The following is a 24,365-nucleotide window of genomic DNA, read 5'->3' as shown; positions in this document are numbered from 1 at the left end:
TTAATCAATACCATCTTCTATTATTTGATTTGTTACAGTATATGAATAAGCTGTCAAATTAACTTTACTGAATTGCTCTCAATAAGTATATTCTGTGTAAATATCCAACACAAATTGCACCATCTGTTCTTTAATTTTTTCTTCGAAAGATGACACATTTCATGGTGAGCTGAAGTTTGGGGGTTTAGTTATTATTCACCGACACCTCTGTCTGAGCAGCAGACGTGACTGTAACTGCTCTGCACCTATTTCATTTTCTATTGAGTTAATAGTGAAATTAGATTTCCTGCTCCATGTCATTTTCCTGCAATCTTCTCTGTCTGACTTACAGTCCTCTTTTCTCACTCTCCATTTCCTGTTTTTTGTTAAATCTTTATGCCATTCTCTCCCGTCTCTGATCACTGCCCCCTCCTCCTTATGCATCACACTTTGTTTTTAACTATACCCGTATGATATATTCCCACATCTCCTATGTTTTTTGATGCAGTCCTCTCCATGGGCACCAAATTGGCCTCCTCAGCTGTGAACTCAATCAAGCAGCTCAGTAGGAGGGTGAAAGGAAAAGGAAAAAGGCCGCCGGGAGAGCTGGTTTTCTCAGTAATCAGTAGCGTAATTCTTTGTCTCCTAGTCGACCATCTTCAAGCACAGGCGGAAACATGACTATGGAGCCGAGTCTTCTTTCTAAGAATCAAGATAGACGATTGATTGAATGTGCCAGTCGAGAGGGAAGACTGTCACGAACAGTACGGGCCTAACGTAGACCAACGCAAGTTTTCGCAGGTGCTTCTCAAGGGTGCTGTCATGTCATTTATTCAGTTATTGCTCTGTGACATATAGCCAAGGTTACACAGCACACCAAGCGAATGATCGTACTGTTGCCTTTTCCTATTCGTTGCTTTATTCATGTGTCCTGAGAGCCACATGTGTGCAGTCAATGGCCTCAATATCAGCTGGTAAGCGCCACTATTGAATCAGTCCCTGATTGTGCTGTTGAATGACACCTTCTATCTGAATATATTTTCTTTTCTGTTACAGGCTGTGGGAGACAGAAATCTGAAATACTCCCACAACACTTCCCTTGTTCGGCTGACACAGCACCTATCACCATGATGGGAAGGGCGCCTGCTACCTGAAGGAACACAGGCAGCATGTCGGCTGTGAGATCTGCCGCTGCACATTAGTGACAGCTTTGTGATGGGAGACACCAGGTGTCTATAAACTCAGCACGCTGAAATGAAATGAGTGCTGGGTTCTGTCTATGTGTCCTGTTAGTTCCGAGTCCTTAAAAAACTCTCGTATATATCTGGTCTCAACTTGTTTGAGACTTTGTGATTCAAAAACTATTATACTTCAACACATAACAGGATTTATGTTGTACATTACGAAACGCATCACAAGGATTTGGATGTGCTTGCTTTTTAATTGACTAATTGTTTGGTCTATAAAATATCAGAAAACAGTGAAAAAGTCCATCAAAATCTGTCCAAGTCATGTGAAGTTGTTTTTTTTTCTGACCAACAGTCCCAAACTCAAAGATATTGAATCTACCATGATATGAAACAAGAACAAGCAGAATATCCTCACATTTGAGTAGGTGGAACCATCAAACGTTCTGCATTTTTGCATGGAAAATGACTCATGAATTGATCATTCGACTAATCTTTCAACTCTACCATGTTATATTGTACCTGAAAACTGGAAAATAATAGTGAAAAGCCCTTAAAAGTAAGATATACTGTAAGAATGTAGAACCACTGAATATCTTTCAAAAGCCTTACAGCATTAATTGTAATGTAGTAATTATTAATTGAAGAACTACTATTTAGAGTCTTTGATGACTGACTGTTTCCGTACAGCTAAGTACTGAGTGCTTTTAGCCATTGTCAGTATGAGACAGAGAACATGCTCTAAAATACAGGATGGACTCTGCATCTCTGAAGAGAAATCTCATCATCACCCTGTCTGACACATGCTGAGTTATTAATGATTCAGCAAGCTGTGAAACACAGTTATGCTGCAGTGTGGTGTACACTGTGGTAATACAATTTGCATTTCAAAAATAAGCAGATTAACGCTTTTACTCATAATACCCTCTCTTTTCCCTCTTGTTTTATTTCCAGTTTTTCTCCCCATGTAAGTGCATCTGCTCTTCGCTTGCTAAACACCTCGGGGTGGCTGGCTAAACTTCAGAGCTGAGTTCACCTTCGGGCTCCGTGATACCATTTTTAGTCAGGTTTGTAGCTCACCATACAAGGTGCATTCTAAAGCAGAAGCATGGGAAAGAGGTCAAGTCAGGAATGTTGAATATCTTGACTCCTTTTATGCATTTTGAGGAGAATTAAAGACTAACTTAGCAATTAGAAAACAAGAATCTTAAAACACCAGAGGAGGGGGAAGAGTGTGACTCACCCCGATACAGGGACAGCCAAGTGTTAAGTGTGCTCATTAAAAATTGACTACACGGTCGACTACAATACAGAAGTTAACCAAATAGCTCCTTTTCCTTTAATTCTATATAGGACAAGTGGTGATATCTCATATTTTATCAAAGAGGTTAATGAGTCACCCTCTGCGACACAGACCTGTGTTTTTATCCATCTCTTGTGAGCCCCTTTTTTTTTTTTATGAGTCTAGTTTTTTTTGTGTTTCGAAAACCTTGCTTAAAGCCAGAGCAACAGGACACCCTGTAGCAAAGCTGTATAGGAGGGTTTTAGGTGGGCACAACAAATTAAGAGTGGATAGTTACAACATTCATTCATTTGGAGTCGTGTTTCTGGCCATGTGATAAATGTTAAGTCATTCTTACAGTAACCAGCTACTGTTTGTTTGCAAACCCTCCTGATTTGGGTTTAATTATAATCAGCCTGAGAACAATAATAACGATGATAGCACTTGCTTGGCCTGTCTGCAGAGCCCACTTAAGCTTTTTCATTCAAACCGTGAATTTTCCATGAGCCTTAGTCAGCTACTATGACTCACATGTCATCAAACTCCATGTGTGATAACCGATAAGGTAATCTTTCTCATATACACACACATATAAACACACACACACACACACACACACAATGAATACTTCCTTAACCTAAATTGCTATTTTGGCATGAGCGGAGATGTGGGAAAGCTCCAAGATCATGTTCCATAATAGCATGTAGCCTACTGTTTGTTTTTAACCCCGCTGATACACCCACGGCCGATTGGTGTGTAACAAGTGAGCGTGCTGATCACTAATTCATGTGGTCTCTATGAGCGGACATCCTGAGGGAATGAGAGGAGGAAGAGGAGGGGGGGAAACGAGGAAGAGGAGAGGGGGTGCTGAGTTACACACGGCTGAATAGTGGCCTGCTCATCTGCCATCGCAATGTTCCCTGCCGTGACCCACTCGCTTTGTTCTCTTTGTACATATGTGTGTGTGTGTGTGTGTGTGTGTGTGAGAGAGAGAGAGAGAGAGACAGAGAGAGACTTAGCAAGTGAGTTAGCATGTGTTTGATGTAGACAATGTGTCCGATGTGTTTCCACAACTAAGTAGCCGGTATTTCTGTAGGCAACCACGCACACACACATGCACAGAGGGCACGCTCAAATAATACGACAGGTAGCACCATTAGTATCTAAGCACAACTGAAGGACGACCCGTTGACTGTCAGCAGAAAATACACACACACACACACACACACGCACACACACACAGCTTGATCCAGCACCTGCTACTACTGTATTTGCAGTGAGTGAGAGTTATAGGACAACAGGTGAGAGAGGGGAAGAGAACAGCATGTTCTTGTTTTTCATTCTCAACAAGGCAGACAACAACATCGATTGAAGACGCTGGACGAAAATATGATTTATCTCACATACTGTAACCTAGGTAACAGGAAACAAGAGGAAGTGTAATTTATTTGGAAAACAAATCATGAAAAAAAAGAAAAAAAAAACTTTTATAAGCTGAAATTCACCTTCATGTTCCCATCGCACGTCAAAGTTTACTCACAGGTTTTGTTATTCTAGCAAAAAAGAAATCTGATGTGTTTAGGGTGGAGGCAGCGAAGAGGAGGAGGGTGTGAAGTCACAGCTCTCAAACAGTCGACAACTTGGCTTGATTAGAAACGGCGAGTGCGGTCATTCCTGCTGACTGCATGTTTCTCCATGTCACCTTTACATAACACGCAGTGTGTACCTCGACGGGCTGAATTCCCTTCCTTCCCCGGCCCAGACTGTTGCGTTATGCTGCACTGATGTTGCACAAATGAGCTGTTGCACCGAATCTGCAACACGCAACATGACATCTTTTCCTCTCGCCTTCATTTTGATAGATTACATTCAATCAACACAACTGCAATACTTACAACCTGTGACAACTCACAAATTTATCTGATTTTTTTTTTTTTTTTTTGGAAATATTATAATAATATAAGGAAATATTTTCCTTTTGGATCAGAAGGAAATTATAATATACTTTTAGCCTACTACAGATTTTCACCTATAAATCAAATCAAATAAAACCAAGATTATTTTTTAATTGAGCAATTTGTCCTGGATTTTTTTTTCCATATACCCAAAAGCTGTTATGTCTCCTACAGCAAGAGGACAATGTTGGCAGCACTTTACAGTAAACAAAGTCCTCTCGATAACTCAGAAAATGCCTCTGGTAGAAGAAAGTGAAAGAAATATTTGTGAGAAACTGCAAATGAGCCGCTGCTAATGTGGCCATGGAATAAAAAAAGACTACGGTAGTTGAACTGCAAATTGTAATTTTACAGTCAATTTAACAAGCAATGTTCTTTTATTATGTTGTATGAACCTTTACTATAGTGTTTATATATGAAGAGAGGTGAAATACATCAACACACAAAGACGCCCGACAAACAGAAAGTAAACCAGCATAATAAAAGGCTCATGTGGAGAAATGTAAAGCCTGCTAGTGGACTGCAGCCACTCCACCGACGGCTGCAGGGTTATCCTTCAGCAGATTGCCTCTTGGGTAATGAGGCAGTTATGTTCCTGACGGTAATGGAAAGGCTGTCATCATGGTGGCAACAGGACATGACTGCAGGTATGACTCACATTCAGCGGCACAGGGGGGCGAGCGAGCACGCAGCCAGCTAGTGGTCCCGCCACACAACCGCCTGAACAGAAGATCAGCTGGCTTAAGAATGGGGCGCGGGTTTATTGGGTGATGTCAACGACAGGCTTTCATCTGGGCAGCAACAGCAGTGATTGACAGCCGTGCAGAGGCAAACGGGAGACAGGAGGGGCGATAAAGCCGAGGCACGAACAAGGCTGTACCATGTATCTACCTCACACCTCTTCCAGGTAATCAATCAGTCAAGTGGCGGAATTAGGTGTAACCCTGTGACAGATGACTGTGACTTAAGTGTTTTCCTTATGTAAAGGCTGGATTAAGTTTCTTCAATGTGTAGGGATCACTGACAACTAGCAGAGCAGCAGGTCCATCCTGTTCTGTTAGCCCGGTAAACACACTCGCATGTAAACACGCACTGAACCCAAATGCTCAGCAGCACCGAAAAAAAAAAACGTCCACATGAATACCAGACTTGTGTCCAAACCGTGATGTTCCAACGAAGGCTCCTACACGCTGTCGACATTCATTGTTGTCCTTGTCAGCTCATTGTGCGGTTTTAAGGAGTTAAATAAGGTTCACATATTCAGCTGTTTGTTCTCTGCGGCTGGTGAGATTGAACGAGTCACATCAGCTGAAACACGCTGACATGTTCCGCCACTCCTTTGATCAGCCATGTGCCTGAAAACGCACCAATACACACACACACACACACACACACACCATCCCAATTTTAATTTGAAAATAAAAGCCTTTTGCTAAAAAGGAGAGTGAGAGAGTACAGCATGTATTGATTGTTGTATATTATTCATGTAAGAAGTTAAAAAGGAATTTTTTAAAGAAAAAATGCCCAATTTTCACAGGTTTCGGCTTCACAAATGTAAATATTTGCTAGTTTCCTCAGTCTTTCATGATAGTACACTGAATACCTTTGGGTATTTGGACTGTTGTTTACATAAAACAAGCAATTCAAAAACTTCAGCAGGGGCTCTGGGAAAACGTGCTGTGAATATTTCACTGTTAGTGAATTAAAAAAAAAAAGATTAAGTGATTTATCGAGAAAATAACCAGCAGATTAAATGGTAATAACCATTGGTTTCAGTCCTCATATTGTATCTAGAAGCAAGCTTTGTCTGTGTAAAAATCTGTAGCCAAAGCATTTAAACTCACTGACGGAATCACAATGCTCTATTTTAATCTGGTTTCTCATTTAAGCTAGTACAGTGTTTAAATCACACTGGCGCTCGGATACCAAAATCCACAACTATAATCCACAAGATAGTGCAATTCTATGTTGAATTACACTATCTGGTATTTTGGATCAAAATGAAAAGATTAACCCGGCCTAATTGGGATGTAAAGAAGGGTTATTCAGTGTTTTGTTTTTTTTCCCCCTTTGGTGAATCACTCATCTCCCTATGTGACACGTGCGTGGCTTTAGCACAGTCTAATCCGGACCCTCGTGCTTGAATGGGATTTGGGTGAAAACCAACAAACTAGGCCACGGAGCCTCTGGCTGAGTCAGGGACAGTGTTACACTAAAAATAGACCATGTTGGAATAATTAAGAAAATTCATTTCTTAAGTGTGTGGACCATCATTTTTAATTACCGTCCCCCCCTAAAGGGCCAAACTGGAACCAGTCTAATGAGGTCGAACTACGAAGGCAGATTGTTGAGATAACAGACGGCGCTGGATGAAAAATCTCATACCTGCATGCACGTCTGTTCCAGCACATTTTTGCTTATCACATTCCATATTTTTTCCATGACTGTTCCATAAACCTGAGCCAACTTTCCATTGCAGTAATGCCTGTGTGCAGTTACAACTATCACTTGTGACATGAAAATGTATATTGTTTAAAACACAGTAGACTGTTTTAGCTGCTAAACGTTACTATGAACAGTAAAACTAATTCTGAAAATATGATGTTGTTCCCATCACATTTGCAGAACCACACGCACATCTCAAATCAACCTGTTTCTGAGGGTTGATGAGGAACTTCATTTGAACTGCATTCTGATACAAGAACTTTCCAGTCAAATGTTGTGGTGGTAGCAGCAGCCACTAATATTCAGCTCCATAGCAGTTTGCTAGTTAGCTTTTTGTTTATCATCTGTAGGTACTTCATTATCGCTGCTTTGTCATTTCTGTTTTTCTGTAATCGCTAACCAAGCTCACCATTAGCTGTCTGATGTTAATTTGTTGCTAATACAATGCTCTAAGTGACGGTTAATTACTGCTGGATTAACTGTTATGCAAGGTTGCCGTTCAAAAGCATTTTATCAAATCTGAATCTACTTATCAAATCCACATTCTTTTGAACCCTTTAGTGAATCACATTAACTTTAGCTTTCATAACTTGCAATTAACTAAAGTTATAAATAACTACACCTTGAAGATTCAGTTTAGATCTGTGATCGCCTGCAGGGAGAGAGAAAGGTTAGTTTTTAGTGGTAGCTACTAAAATAATTAACATTAACATTAATTAAGCTATCTTAATTAATTTTCACAATGTGTAGCTGCAATCTAAAAGGGGTTATGATGAGCAGCAGAGGATATGAAATGTTGACTGTCGATTGACAAATAACAAATTAATGATCCAAATAATGGAGTTGCTGATTCAGATCTGTGAAGTTAATGAGCCTAAAATATTGATTAGTTATGAATAAAAACTTTAACAAGGACTCTCCTGTATTTAATCAGCTAATCATTTCTCTGTTAAACTACAAAAACACAGTTCACTGGTGGTTATAATGCTGTTACCTAGTGATGCGTCTTTTCGCTCACAAACAGTCTTTGGCAGAGATCAGTCAGCTGCTTGGAAAGAGCACATTAATTAGCATTAATTCGCTACATCTGATATAATCCGCTGCTGGTGACATTGGTCATTTTAACCGGCAAAAGCAATGGTCAATGCTGGCTACAACTGAGAAGCGTGCTATTGTAACCTACGTGTTTTCAACACTGGTCTTTGCTAATAAAAATAACAAGGGGAGTTAAAAAGTTGGGACATGAGGATTTTTAGCATTGGACTTTGTGACCGGGGACCAGACCCAAAAATGTAACTGCCCATTGGAACCCAAAAATACTGTTACGCATTTGACTCTTTGCTTTTACTGTTCAGGTTCAGACAGAATGCAAAGTGAATTTTAGCAGCAGCGTGATTGCACAGTCAATGGAGAGATGCGGTCTTGCTGAAATTTGCCAGTGCGGTACAAATCGATGTGAAGGAAGGCCCCGGTGCGTTCAAAATGTTTCAACTTTTGAGTGAAATTTGAGCGCACCCCATGCCTTCATCAATCTGCTTCAAAAACGTACAGAGACGAGAAGTCGAGGAGAAAGACTGGAAAGAAATTACAGAGAGAGTCAGAGTTTCTGGTGAGGTCTGAGTTCAGTCAGAGGATAAGCTAAACACACATGCACACGCACACACACACACTCCTGTATACACGGTTGGTGTCTTACAGCTTACAACTAACATGTACACAGCAAATGTAAACACAAATGGTCCAGCGGTCAAATTCACAGTCACATTTAGCATAAAAAATAACCACTTAAGTTTTTAAGTTGCCCAATATGTCCATCCTACATGAGTCTGGAATGACAGGAATATTTAACTGTCATAATCCACGCTGTCTAAATACAACCATAATTCTGTCATACATACACATACTCTGGCCTGGATGTTAGCGGCCGGTGTTTCAGCTATAGGAAAGACCGTAAAACCTACAATTAGCTTGTTGACTACTTAGGATGAGGTAATGTGTGGAGACAGGAAAAACAGAGACTTGATATCACTGGATAATCTCAGGTTGTGTGAGTGTGTGTGTGGTGACCCAACACTCAGGACACACAGGCAAACACGACCTCTGTCAAAGCAGCCATTACTATTAGCATGGCAGTAAATCCCCAGTATTACAAAACAACAAACACAACTCATGATTAATAGCTCTGTCTGCATTGTGAGGGCTACATAAGCACTAGAGAGGCATGCGAATAGGGTAAGGTGTTATTTCAGTGAGATCAATACCTCGAGCGGGGAGCGGTATCGATAGGGGCCGATGCTGCAGCACTGCACTGCCGCTCCCTCTGGGACAGTGTCCATGGCAGGGAGACTGAAATCAGTTTACAGCATGTGGGGACACATTAATCCTATTACCACCAATGTGATCGTTACGGTTTTTTATTGAAGCAGGAGCTTTTCCTCGTCAGCTGCACTTAGGCTTGGATGAACACACACACACACACACACACACACACACACACACACACACGTTTTCTTTACATCACACACTCTTAACATACAAGTATGTCCACAAAGGCTCCCAGGCGACGGTAATCCAAAGAGTTACACAACATTACGTAAGGTGGCTAAGAGATGCTACACCGAACGCTCTTACCTCATCGCCACCCCAGCATATGGACAGATGAACTCTTTGTCTTTACTCACCGCCATTCTGTCGCTTCCTTCTGCCCTCTCTTGCCTTTTACCCTCTTTCTCTACCTTTCTGGTGGCAATCAGTGCTTCACCTTGGTGGTGATCCAGCACCCGGCTCTAGTGATGATCAAGTATTTCAGGAGCAAAGGTAGCGGTGTGGCTGCACGGCTTGCAAGTGTAATGCATGTCATCTTTAAGGGTTGAAACGTATGGACAGTGGTAGAAAGTAACTAAGTACATTTACTCAAGTATTGGACTTAGGTACAATTTTGAGGTACTTTCTATTACTTACATTTAGAAAGTAAACATTGTATCAACAAACAAATTATGTTTCTTTTTTATTTAATTACAAATTATTATTATTATAATTATTATTATATATCAAATTACCATTAGTCTCAAGGTGATGTGCACATTACTGCATTCATGCAAAATAATTAAATACAATAATATAACAGAAGGAAGCGGGACATCCTGCATAATGACATTTGGCACTTTAAGTATATTTTGATATTAGTAATTTTGCCTTTAACTCAGTTACATTTTTTAATGCTGGACTTCTACTGAGTATGTGACATTCAATTTACAATGACAATTACAAAACTGAGAAATCCTCATGTCTCCAGAAGATGAAACTAATGTTTGTAATTTTTGCTTAATAAATGACAAAAATAAATGGATTAATCAACTATCAAATAGTAGTCGATTCATTTTCTGTGGATTGAAACACTATAATTGTTTCAGCACTATTGTAGGTACTTAAAAATGTAAAGGCTACTTTACTAAACATCATTAAAGTTCAGCTTTAGCTTGCAGTGGGCTGCAGACACACAGTCTGTCTTTAGGTAATGGCTTTGGCATTGCTATTTAAGGCACTACAACTGACTCCTTGTTGTATCTTTCCAGTCATTTGTGTTGGACTGGAAATCCTATTGGAAATTCTGACAGCAAAATTATGTTCGACCAGTGATTTCAGTAACAAAGGCCAATCATTGTATGACGTTGTCTCTCAGTCTTTTTCATTGGCTAGTAAATTATGGGCCTCTACATTCCACTGCGAGGCCTTTTCCTTCGCTTCTAATCTTATCACTTCATAGTCGTGTCGTCTTGGCCACATGGTAACCAGACACCCCACCCAGGAGACTGGCCTTTGTTCTACGTCACCCTAACGGACACAGCGCTAACCTTTAGCTGACACCTGAGCCACAACACTTCTCTAGGGTTTCAGGCCAATGTGAGCTGCCCATCTCCACCTGCCTAGTGCCCAGAGTGGGGGAGCAGGCACACCTGAGCCCACTGCTCTGGCCCAGGATCGCTCAACCTTGCCAAGATGCAGATCTGGTTTCCTACCAGCACAGAAAATGATACTGTCAGCGTCTGCATCCACCCTCTCTGTCCTGCTGCTGCTCCTCTGCCTCTTGCCTTCACCCCAACAACTGGTCAAAGTGCATCACAACAGTGTTTTTAAAAGCACGTCTGGGATCATATTAATGCTCAGGTCTAATTCATGATTAATGAGCACTGAGCGATGGATAAATGAATAAAGCAACGCAGAGAAAACGGTTGCAGACTAAATGGACGATGGCTGATAAATATGCAAATAGTAACTCATCAGGTACCTGGCTCGGTTTATAGTTAAACTTGATTTAGATTTAGAAAATATGTCTGCTATAGCTCTGAAATGATTAAACAATTAATTGTGACTCCATTTACAGAAAATGAATGTGCAAATGTTTCAACAATTAATTAACCTTTAACTATTATTCCAAGCAAAAATGCCAAATATAACCTCATTCCACCCTCTCAGTTGTGAGGATTTTCTGCTATTTTTTTGCCTCATGTCATAATTAACTGAAAGTTTTTTTTAGCATTAGACTGTTGGTCCAACAAAGAAAGCAATTTGAAGAAATTGTGATAAGCATCTTTTTTTTTTTTTTGACATTTTACAGATGATTAATTGATTAATCAAGAAAATAATCTGCAGATCAGTTAATAATTAAAATAATCATTACCTGTAGCCTTACTCTGTTCATCTGACCTTTAACTTCAATAATTCTGATCTCACAGCTCAGTGTACACAGATGACTTTTAAGGCTACTAAACTTAACATTTAATAAGCGATATCAAATCGCATGAAATAACACAATGGTCCATTGTTTTGTGCCTCACTTTGCTGATTAGATGCTCAAAATAACCGTCACAAAGGCAGCGACAACGTGTTCTATAAGGTTGTATATTAGCAAAAGAATGTGGGAAAGAATGAAAAGATCACATCACAGACGTCAGCAAAATCACTCCAGTTTTGATCAACCACAAATAACAGATTAGTCATCAAATAGCTACCTCTTCCTCAAAACAAGCATAATTTCTGTGACTATAAAGCCTGAGAACAGACATATGACACAAGTGACAGACAGACGGACAGACAGGAGGACAAATGGAAAGTGACCCAGGCGCATGGAAACTTCTCCAGGCGTCCTCAGCGAGCAGTTGTGTGTGTTTGCTGACAGAGGTGTCCGTCTGTAGGTCTGTGAGTCCGCTGACTCACTGTTGTGGTTGGAGTGTGTGACTGTGGAGCGTGTGACTGTGTCAGTGTTACTACAGTTTTCTGCGTGTGTGGCAGGAGCAGGCTTAAGTTGAAAATAGCTGTCCTTTGTGACTTGCAGTGCAGCCTCTGTAGTGTTTAGGTTTGTCTATAATAAATAATAAATAATAAAGTGTAAACGGGTCATTAGGTCCAATTCCTGGTTTTGATTTGTTAAATACTTCCTAGTTAAAATCAACACATTTCAATGGGTGACAGTCTGAAGCCAGAGAGGCAGGTATCGAGAGAAAGAGCAGGCTGACAGGCTGATTAATTACTTATACACATACATGGGAGCAAATAAAAAGGGAAAACCATCAACCTGGCAAGTGAATGAATAAATAAATTAGATGTAAATGCCAGCATCAAATCAAGCATGCGAGGTAACTGTAAAGGCTTGCGTCACACTCAGTAATACATTCACCTGCCAACGTGCTTTGACCTTCACTGTGTGTCCTGTGCTGTCATCTGCTGATGCTGGTAGATTTTCCAGGTAATGATCGTGTTGTGATGAACATACACATGCTACAGCGGTCAACCGTCAAACCCACAGCTCTAGCCTCGCCAAAACCTCACAACCACAATAGTGCATTTGTTTTCTCCAAAAATGATACAGAGCACTTTGGAATAAGAGCCATTATTATAACAACAACAACATGCACTGTCCACAGCCTCTCTGTTTGGCTCATTAATGATGTAACCGGCGGGGACCGAGCCAAGGCGTGGGCAAGCCATTTCAACTGTGTCAAAACAATGGCTCCAAAACGCCACAGCCATTCAACAAAGCATCTCCTCTAATTAAAAACCCTACCATTCACTTATTTTCTTCATGTCGCCCATTCAAACACCACAACCATTGCCCTAATCTTTCCTCATCGTGTCTATAAATAGCAGCAATCCACATATTAGTTCACCCACAGTGCTTTGCAACAAGACAGGAGTCAGATTATTGTTCCTCATCTTCAGATCTGGGGATATTAATAAAAAACAAGGGCCTTAAGACGAGCTCAGATCTTGTTGAGCGACAATAAAAACAAGAGCAGGCAGAGAGGGAGGTGAGCTCAATCAGAGGCTGCTCCTCACATGCCCTGCTTTAATCTGCCCTCTCCCCCAGCGCTCTCCATTGCTCTCTGTGCGCCAGAAACCAGGATTAGTGGTGTTCTTTGTGCCATTCGAAAGTCAGCCCCTCTGTCTCCTCTTTTAATTGTGCACAGACCCCCTGTTTTCTTTGGGTGAGTCTGGGAGAGGTGGGCTGATAAGAGCTGCTTGACAGGAAGCTTAAGTAAAGACTGCGCTCTGATCAGACTGTCCTGCCCGTGGCTGTGTCAAGCCTGTCTGGAGAAGGACGGCTGATCCAAGAGCGCCAACCGGGTTTTGTTAACAAAAGTAAATCGCAACGAAATAGATGACTCCTGGTGCAACACGCCAACACGAGTCCTTGGCGGTAAATGAAAAGACAGTCACAATATTATGTAATGATCAGGACAATTACTCCCCACAATCAACACCTCTGCCTTCACAGTTATTTTTATTTCGCCCACAATCCCTCTGAAATCTTAAGGATGATGAACACCATCCCATCTATAATTACAGGATAACTACAAAGTGACACATTGGTGTCTTTCACCTTGGCCAGTCTGCAGTGGATAGAGAGTGTAATGAGGGTTGGGAGTAAACACAGCAGCTGCCTGGCTCATTTGGGGAGAGGGGGAGGAGGAGGGGGGTTTGGCAGGGTGGTACTAGAGATGTTCCCATACCATTTTTTTCATCCCGCTACCAATTGTAATATGTCAATATACAAATCCAATACCACTGCGTACATTTTTTTGACAGCTCTGTACTACTAACCCTGTATGGATGCGGTATCATTGTTGTATGGCATGGCATGAATGCCACAGAATCTTTCTTTTACTATCTTATAAATACATCTAGGAATAAATAACTTCATTCCTATACTAGTTGTCCTGACACTAGTCCCACCTCTGCATACTGTACATACTGTACACGTTGCCTTGTTACTGGTGGGACCTTCCAGTGGGAAATAAAGCTACATTGCTGACATTTCGCTAACTGAAGTAGTTGCCAGTGGCTGCACAGCGCAACTTCCTTACTGGCTACTGTTTTAGAGCGGCGAAGAAGAATTGATTTCTGGGAAAGCTGCTGTTTTATCCAGGTGTTAAACTATAAAGTTTATTAATAAATTACATAGAATCAGATCAATGCATCGACCTGCGTACACGCCGATACCCGATACAGTATTTTAGGCAGTATAGCAGGCATTTCCAATACTAGCATCATTATCGGTACAACTCTAGGTGGCACTGTGGTTGACATGCACTGTTTGTGTGTTCATATGTGCAGGATGTTGTTCAGTCACATCAAACTACAAGCACATGCAGTTTTTAAATGTGCAAATCACGCCATCCCACACGCAAGAAGCAGGACATTTACATTCCCCCGGGCAGCTATATAGTGTAAGGTTAGTGGTAAACATGGAGTTGCAAAAAAGTGATCAAATATGGCTGACCAAGGTGCTGTGGGGATAAGGGTGGGTTCGCAAAAAACAGCTGAATTCAGCCTTCATCACACAAAAGCGCATCCGCACTGAAGAGCAAGCGGCACGGGGACACACACACACACACACACACACACACACACACACACAAAAAAAAGAAAACACCACCTACACTGGCTGCTTGTGACTATGTGTATATGTTACTGCACAAACTGTGTGCCAACCTCCCGAGCTGCACTGTAGCTTGGCTTTCATTCTTTCTCCCTTCCTGCGTCTCTTTGGTGATGAGTCAAATCAGACAAGCTGACAAGCAGCCAGCAGGTGAGGGAATATATTATGACATGGAATTTCCAAAGGGTTTAGTGGGTGAGCCAAGCTTTGGGAGACCATCTGTGTGGCCTTTTAAGCCCCAAAACTGGCACGTTGCAGTGCCAAAGGTGGGGTCCCGAGGCTCACTTTGAACACATATAAGTGCAAAATGCTTCCCTGCCCTGTGACTGACAGGCAGCATATCGAGACCTTAGGACAAACCAATAAAATATTACTGTAGGGAGTGTTTAGGTTAATCACTGCTGAGTTTATAGTGACCTAAATGTTCTCCAAGTCAAGTCCATTTTTATTTTAGATTAAAAGGTAAAAACTCACAGCATTTTACTCTATTTGTGTTCCTTGCAGCACCCTTCAGTCTATTATGGTTGGATTATTTAAACTGCAGTATTTCAGCATTAATGTGGTGCTTCTATAATAAATCTTTCATTGGATTGTCATGGCTCCTTTTCGGTATCCCATCTAACCAAGTGCACCTGCAGTGCTGCTGGGATGAGAAGAGAGCGGAGACACAGAGGGGGAGAAGAGGGTCTGTCCGCCACTGCGTCTAAAAACTGCCTCACTTCTTTCCCTGCATGTGCCTTGCATGGACAATTCATCACACCCTCCTATTCAACCTGCGCATCATCTTCCAAGACCTCGCGCTGTAAAACTTACACAACAACAAAAAAAAAAACCTTAATGCACCAATTGTTATGCGATTGTGTGTGTGTCCCACTCTTGCCTTGTCTACCCATTTCTGCAATTCATTCAGCTTCAATCACTGTCCGCGCGCGCGGCGCGGGACTTGCGTCTTGGCGAGCTGCGGCTCCCATTGATAAAAATCGTCGGCTGAGAGAGAGGGCTGCATTCAACGTCACCGAGACATGCATGCACTTGTACAGGGCAGCATGCAGTCAGTCGGTCCTGAGAGCGAACTGCTGCACAACCACACAACAAGGGCAAAACCAGGATTAGTTGCAACGTGCATTTTTTTTTTCTTTGGTGAAAACCGTACCTGCATTTTGTCTGATGTAAACACCTCGGTGTCTACTTCGCAGGCGATGATGGTCACCATCTCCAGTTTCATATTTATCGATGGCATTCCCTTTCGTGGTTGGGGGAGGGGGGGACCGAAATGGAGTAAAAGTCTCTCTCTTCCTCTGTTGTCGGGTCGCAGATAAAGAGTCGACCAGTTCTTCCTCCACAAACTTGAGGTTTAAGTCCGGCGGACTGTTGTGTTCGCTTCTTTCAGCTGAGAGTTGCTGCTGGACTCCTCACTGCACTGACGCGCTGCTGTGAGTGATGCTGCAGCAGTCGCACAAACTCTCCCTCTCTCCCTCTCTCTCCTGCACCCCCCTCCCTCCTCCTCCTCCTCCTCCTCCTCCTCCTCGGCTCACACATTGACGTCATCACCATCCTCACGTTCGTCGTGTTTTACGCCACTACAGTGGTTGGCGAATCATACAGGGGGGCACTGCAGAATTCACGGTCCGGTTTATTCCGCCTTTTCTTGTGTTTTTGTGTGTTTTATGTTCACAGAGCTACTGGAGAGAAAAAAAAAAGAAGTGTCCCAACCACTTTGAAAAAAAATTCTGTTAATCTACCAAACTGTAGGTGCACGGTCCATCAAGTCACATCAGCATCAGTGTCATCCTGACTAAAGCCCAGTATTCCAAGAGAGAGCCTGGGATTTATTTCTGATGCTTCTCTTCTCACATTAAAAACTGAATTACAAGGTCAAATATACTGGGTTGCATTAGACTAGTGGTTCCCATCCTGTGCTTTTGGACGGTCACAAGATGATTCTAAAGGGTCATGAGATAATTAGTGGGATGGGAAAGAATAAAATTAAAATTCCGCTTTGTAGGCTAATGGTTTTTTTTCCAAACCTTTCTCTACTCTTTTTTTTTTGTTTTTTTCCTTGTGAAAGGCCCCAACCACGAACCTGGCCGGGGACTTAACCTATATTCATGTCATTCCACATCTCTCTCTCATCTCACTGCTTGTCATCTCTGTCTTTGAGTAAATATCCCAAAATAAAGAGCGTAGGCGTAAGCCACAGCTTCAGCCTACACCTTATCAGTCAGTATTATTATGCTTTATTTCTATGTGTATTTACTATGTATAAATATTAATAAGGACTAAAATAAACTGAACTGAGCTGAAAATAATACTTTAAAATGCGGTTTTATCTCTTAAGGCCTGAAAAAAGTAGTGAAATTACATACTCTAACAGAGTGAAATCTCTCTTTGATTTGGCTACTAAGACATGCACCTTGTTACAGGGGCCAGCAAGTAGACACTGCTTTGTATTGATATGCAAAAAATGGTAGGAACTGCTGTATTAGACTGTACAGGTGTTCCTATTATTGTGTCCATCCCGTGTGTGCCAGCAACATTACAAGCAGCAGTCAAGATTTAGAGCAATAATACTGTACCAGCTGTTTTACCAAACATCATCAAACATCACTTTGTGTAGATCATGAACTCAAATTACTGCCTAGCTGACAGCACTGTGCGTCAAAAACACGCTGGCTACTGAAGGCATCTACTGCACTTTTTCTTTTTTTTTCTGTCATGGCATAATTGCATAACTGTGCCTGTCAGCTGCATGCTCCGGAGTTAGAGCTGCCTTCAGCTGACATGGTCTGTGGCTTCATGGGCTTAAGAATAACAGACAAACAACATGGTTATGTGGCGGTCACGCTGATGCATTCAGTGCCAAAGCGGTTGTGTCCCTGCATGCTGTTAATAGACACAGAAAATTAATAGACACCTAATTTGGGCATTAAGAATCCTCGGGGCAGGATGCCTTGTTGATCCTGGCAGGACTCAGATATGAAAACTTCAAAAGAACGTCTTAGTGAGCTGTACTGTACTTTTGTGCTGACTTGTTGATTGGAGATTAACTGTACCATGGCTCTTTATCACTCACAATGAAGCAGCTGATGAAGACGCGTGTGCCACTGCTACCACAGCTTTTCTTTTAATTATGATGATACAGTGCAAGTTTCCACTCCAGCTAAAGACCAATCGTTTAAAAAAATTCCCACAGACATTAAACCATTGCATAATATCCTAACAAACCATGTCTTCTTTCCATCAGTCAGATCATCTCTCTCCCTCTACCGCCCTCCATTTCATAATAATAATTGCCAGGCCGGCCGAGACAGCTAAGTCCCCTATAAGCCATTAATATTAAGGCTCTAGGCGGTGAGGGCTATTTATGTCTGCGTGTGTCAGGCATTGTCCACGCTGTGCAGACGGAGAACATGAGAAAGATATGTGAGGATGACTGTGACATTCCTCCACCAGACTGCATCAGCCAGTCACCCAGTCTGGAACAATTCGTCTCTAAATGCCAAAAACGCCACGCAACAGACACTGTAGCATGTTGGCCTGAGCCTGAGCAGCATCGTCAGCTGCTTCATCTGCTGGGAGAGAATCTGCTTTATTCTTCCAAGTCACGGTAGTGAGAGCAGGCAGTACAGAAGATGCTACTTGACAGGTTTAGATATTATTTCAAAATCATCCCCGCAGCTCATTAATCACAAGCTCAGAAGTGATAAAGCAGCGCGCCCTGCGCCGCCTTTTCTTTTAAATCCACTCTGTTTTCTGAGTTCTAATGTAGACTTAGCTTGCCAAAGGTTGTGATCATTTATTTATGCCTTGTTGGAAAATTCTCTTTTCACATGCCCCTATTTACAAAGCCTTGGGTCAACAGAAGATGGTTGAGATTCACCGTCTTGCTCAAGCTGAGCAGATGCTTTGCTGATGTGTATGTGGATTTGGATCAGGGTCCTCAAAGTCATGCTGTCTCTACTTAGCCTCACTTCACGTCTTGACATGATGCAGCCTAATCTATTCCACTCAAGTGTCACTGCTGTACTGCACTTCCCAACCAGGAGTAATTGTAGCAAGCGAGCAGAAGGATTCAGAGTAGTTCGCTAAAAGTAATACACAAATGTTTGAAATAGAAAGCAAAACGTTAATGGATTAATTACTGATATAGCAAAAAAAGCTAATGGATAAATGGTTAAAAAGAAATTCAGCTTTGTCACTTCAAGTGTTTATAGTGCAGTTAGGCTTGGGCTGATATTTGATAATATCAAATATCTTTTCATAATATCTTTTCTTTTCTTCAGTTGTGCACAGTCTGCGCTGCTGCTGAGTCCAACCCTCATTTCACTGCTTTGCTTACTGTACGTTGCACCTTGGTATGGACAAATAAAATGCTGAACTGCTGTTTAGTGGCAGAATCGCTTACACCCGAAACATAAAATACAATGAGATAATTAAAAAAAAACAAAAAAAAAAACAGGGTTAGACTGTATCGAGATATTAAATTTTGGATATCGTCCAAGCCTAAGTAAAACCAACCTGACCTACACATGCACACTTCAATTTCAGGGTTAGTCAATATCCACTTAATGAGTTGTGTTGATGAGGAGCCAAGCTCATCCAACAGTGGGGGCTGGGATCCACTGTTGTACAGACATTGCCACTGACATAGAGTGCATTGGATGAACACTTGAATGTTTGTGGTTATCAAAGCGCCGTGTTGATGCGCTCCTCTGACCCCTTTTGATGCTGCTGATAAGAAGGATGGATCGCTGTGGATGATGAAGCACTTTTCTTCCTCTCTGGCCTCATTCTGCAGCTCTCCTCCTCCTCCTCCTCCTCCTCCTCATTCTCAATTCTCTTCTCCTCATTCACAATTCCCTCTGTTAGATCTCGCAGTGAGCACACCCTGAACAAGACTCCATGCAGGAAAACATCAAGCGCCAACGCATTCTTTATCCAACTGAAATAAGACCGAGAAGATCGACTGCGCTCATTTCTGACAAAATGCAAATGATTATAACCTTCCACATGATGCCACCTTGTAAGAGTTGTTAACAACAACAACAACAACAACAACAATAATAACATCATCATTATCAGTATGTCACTTAAACAGTTATTTTACATGGCAGGATGCCATTTTTTCTTCGAGTGGTGGATTTGGCAAATTTCTGGCTCGCTTTCAATAGCAAATAAGTGTATTTCCAAAAATGTTGAACTATTCATTCAAGGATTATCCAGATGCTTCAGCTATAAACTGTGACTAAATCTGTAGTGATGCAGTAAAAGCCACAGTGATTTTACAGTTTGTTGCTGACAACCGAGTCTGTGGATGGATTATGACATGATAAGATGTAGATGGTTAGATTTAGGAAATGGAAATATTTCCTCTGGTCTATTTTTTCCCCCTTTTAACCTGTTTCTTTATGTACATCCAAAAATACATGAATGTACATGCAGCATAAATTCACAGATAAGGCACACAGTTAATCGAATAGTAGAAATGTAGTTATTGCAGAGTCTCTGAGGTGCATGATGTGCTTTATAAGAGATGAGAAGAGGAGGAGGCGGGGAGGCAGCAGAGATGCTCAAAGGGTGAGACGCTGTGTCTCAGACTCACTGACGAGCAGAATTTGTATTCAGAAGTGGAGCTCTGCAGAGGAGCAGGAGGGAGGAAATCAGGGCAGTGGATCATCACGGTGGGCCGATGTACGCATGCTCATAATACACACAAGTATGTTAATGCACAACCGTGAACACAGAGCCAAACAATACGACACATGAACACAAGCAAAAATAAAAACTGCATGCGAATATAAACAGTGTCATCTGTGACTAGAAGCTGAACACACACACAGACGCACATTAGTAAACATATATTCACTGCAAGAATTCACTCAAAATAGAAAGGCATGAAAATATGACGACAGTTCCAAAAAACACATGATTGATATGAGCTTTGTGTGTGTGTGTGTGCGTGTGATGTAAAACCAGAAGAATGAAAGGAATGGCAGTGTAAAAACAAACTCCAGAGCTCAGCCACTGCAGGCATGCAGATAGGCTGCGGCTGCACTATCCTCATGATCTTCACACACCTGCACACGGACACACGGACACACGGACACACGGACACACGGACACACGGACACACACACACACACACACACACACACACACACACACACACACACACACACACACACACACACACACAGCCAACCTCTTGTTACAGCAGGCTACCTCACTTGGCCCAGGCAAACCAACCCATGGTGCCAGCGCCAATGCAGCTGCTGTAATCTAGGCCAAGCTATTTATAAAGCAAGCAGCCAAGTACAGGCGCAGAGAGCCAGGGGGAGACAGAGTGATGGGAGGATAAAAGAGTGTCTACAGGGCAGAGAGACAGATCTACAGAGTGTAGGTGAGAAAGAGCGGTGGAGAACAGAGAAGCACAGAGAGGCAGGATGGCGTAGAGAGAATAAAAGTAATGAGAGGGTGAGTGAAAATAGAAAAGAGACACAGACGGGGAGAGAGAGAGAGAGAGAGAGAGAAAGAGAGAGATCCCGTCAGGTGCAAAGGACAGCATGAATACCTGAGCATGAGCACACGCCCGCCATCAACTGTAAATGACAAACACAAGAAGCCTCCATCAACACTCCATCACAGCTCCAAACTTGTTTTGTGTGGTGGTTGGAGTTCTGCAGACGAGCTGACATGGAGAAATGTGAGGGAGGGAAAGTGGCTGCTGCAGCATTTAGTCATTTGGATGTGGAAAAAATGTCGATGGAGTTTTACATGAGTTCTGGCAATGAAGCTTTAATGAATAGTGGCAGACGACTCCCAGGGGGAATCTCCGGCTGCAACTCTCCTAACTAACAAAAAAAATTAAAATTTGCCAACATTTTGTACATGCAACGGTGCAAGTAACAAGCCCAGTATTCCTATATAAATGAACATTGTGGTCGTATATGATAGAGTCCTGCCTGCGTTAGAACAGTGACGGTTATTTCAGCTGAGAAAAAAAGTTTTTCAGTGGCTACAGAAACAAATTTAAGGTCTGAACATTTTTCGGGGGCTTTGACCATCAGTTTACATATTGACACTGAAATTCTGATGACTTTTAGCTGTAAAGTTGCCATCTGAATTAAAGCAGTGAACGATTGTACTCTCTCAGGAGCATGGAGAAGATACCGTATAATGTTCACACCAAAAAGTCCAAACAATGACGGCTGGTTAATAGTTATTAATTGAAAATAATGTTTTTGTACGGTATGGTGGGAAAATGTGTGCTTTTGAATGATATAAATTAATAATATGAGTATCTAAATGAGTAAATAAATAAAATTACAAAGGCTGCTTTATGCACAGCTTTTACAAACAGCATCAGAGACACTGTCCAAACATGGGAAATGACAGCATAGTATGTTTTTGGTTCACAGCCTACATCTGGTGGGTCACCAGCAGCTGTTCAGCGTTTTAACCCAGTCCAGCAGCTTAATAGCTAGAGAGATGAGCTGCCATATAGCTATGTGAATGCGACAGAGACAGAGGGTGAGGAGGAGGAAGCACAGAGCGACACGTGCCGATGGTTCCACTGATTGCTTTGCTTTGGAATCAGGTCAAATCTTTGGATGGGTTAGACAGACTCTCTGACCTGCATGCATCACTGCTACGAGAATACCAGACACAACAAATAAGACCAAAAAAAAAAAAAAAAAAAAAAAAAAAAAAAAAAAACACAAGGAGGGAAGGACCCCAGGCGTTCTCAGAGCCTCGAAGACAACAGAGTGCTCTGAGAAGTGGGTGCCATTTTCTGAGGGAGGCAAACAAAGAGGGAGAATGGAATGATAGACTCTTCACCAGAGTAGAGGAAGAGCTCTCTATTCTTTCACTTCAAACAAATCTAATCTAAAGCCATAGGATCCTCATGGCAACTGATGCGGATGAGGTGGGCCTATAAGCAAACTGAATGAAAATGAAAAAAAAAAGAAAGGGTTATGCTATAACACCCAGATTCAGATCAGACAACCCACCAGCCCCTAGAGCAGCACAAACTGTCACACAGGCACCAATAACTCGGGTATATACCATCGGTGAGCAACATGATGGAGACGGTGAGATGCAGACAGAGACAGACTTAAACGACGAGGACGAAAAGCGCTCTTGGGAGAAATGTACAAATTAAACATCTAAAGAAAAGCAGGAATAAACGAGAAACAAAGTAAACCAAATTGAACTGGGACGAGTCACATATATTTTCAGGCAAGGTAACAACAGTGAACAACAAGTGCCAGGAGAAAAATCTACAACAACACAGTCAATAGTCCTTTTTCTGTAAATGACAACTGGCAGAAATTGATTTGAATGCTGGTCTCCACACCTCTCTCCTAATAAATAACTCCAAGAAGCAGCCTCACAGGGGAGCAGGCTCTGCAGACTCGGGTGCCACATTATATTAAGACGTCAACAAAGTTCTGTGGGTAAACAGAAAGGTAAAAGAATCTAAATAAGAGCAGGATTAGAGCCAAACTAGAGCTAGTACATTGAGGTACAATGCCTCTTCATACGCGACTGCTTTCACATGTACGACACAGTGCAAGCGTTTCATTTTTTAAACATATCCTTAAATTCCGAATAGAGAACGGACAAACAAATGAAAAGATCCAAAAATAAACTCCATTTTTATTTATTTTTCGCAATCAGCTTAACTAAACTTCCTGTTGCCCGTGCGTTTAGTCCAGCTCCTTAATTTGACACTTTCATGCCTTAAAGCAATCATCTGCAAAACATTATCCATTTCATCAACTGTATGATTGCAGCTACGCCTCAATTCACGCTCAAGTCCGTATTATACTTGGCAGCAGTTAAATAACAGATCATACTCTGTTGTTGTATTGTGAGCTGCCATTCTTGAAGGCGCCCACAGAACATTTCTTTTTTTAGACTGAAACAGAAAATAAAATCTTGATTTAAATAGAATCACAGGAGCACGACTGAGAACAAATAGCGCAGCAGCTTACACAGCATTTGAGTTCTATAGTTTCATAATCAGCCCCTGAGTGGCGGGCGAGGGCGGGGCTGAAGAAGACGAGCCGTCGTTTTTAATCAAAGCAACCGTAAACACAAAACCAATCATCATCACAGATGAAAGAGCAAGAATTTATTTCCCTGAAGTTTACACGCCGAAGGTGCAGGAGTGGCACTGTACGAGCGTCAATATGAGAAAAGTGAAATTAAACTATTTCATCATGATGAGAATATAAGGATGTTTGTCTTTAAACAGATGTAGATATGTCTGGGGCGTAGAAATACAGCGTGACATCATAGACTTATGAAACTGGATTTGATTAGCTGTGTGAAGTTCAAGACAATTAAGTCACATTAATCTATTCAAGAGATATTTTTCTAACACTACAGTGCAGATATTACTTATGTGTGTTTCCCAAGTGCAACTGCAAAAAAGAAGAAGAAGCAGCAGAGAAATAAGAGCTACATGTAGAGTGTAGGGCAACAACGAGCAACATTTGTCCATAAAATGTTAGAACATGGTGAATAATGACCATCGCAAATTTCTCCCACCAGCAGTCACAATGCAAATC

The 24,365-nt window shown here is 41.7% G+C and overlaps 1 protein-coding gene across 2 annotated transcripts in view; it reads right to left on the bottom strand.

The window, feature by feature from the left end:
• Positions 1-24,365, bottom strand: part of rcan3 (regulator of calcineurin 3) — a 40,220-nt gene that overhangs the window by 8,264 nt on the left and 7,591 nt on the right. Inside the window, exon 1 of one of the 2 annotated variants that reach the window (XM_023399519.2) lies at positions 15,941-16,221. The exons of the other annotated variant lie outside the window; for it this stretch is intronic. Within the exon in view, the coding sequence (XP_023255287.1) occupies positions 15,941-16,027 (87 nt within the window). The 5' untranslated portion in view covers positions 16,028-16,221. Of the gene's footprint in view, positions 1-15,940; positions 16,222-24,365 lie in introns of those variants that run through there. 2 annotated transcript variants of the gene reach the window in all.

Source organism: Seriola lalandi, unplaced genomic scaffold (assembly GCF_002814215.2).
Source record: "Seriola lalandi dorsalis isolate HSWRI2012SDOR001 ecotype SW California unplaced genomic scaffold, Sedor1 jcf7180002052042, whole genome shotgun sequence".
Taxonomy (NCBI): domain Eukaryota; kingdom Metazoa; phylum Chordata; class Actinopteri; order Carangiformes; family Carangidae; genus Seriola; species Seriola lalandi.
This window is presented reverse-complemented; position numbering and strand designations above follow the sequence as displayed.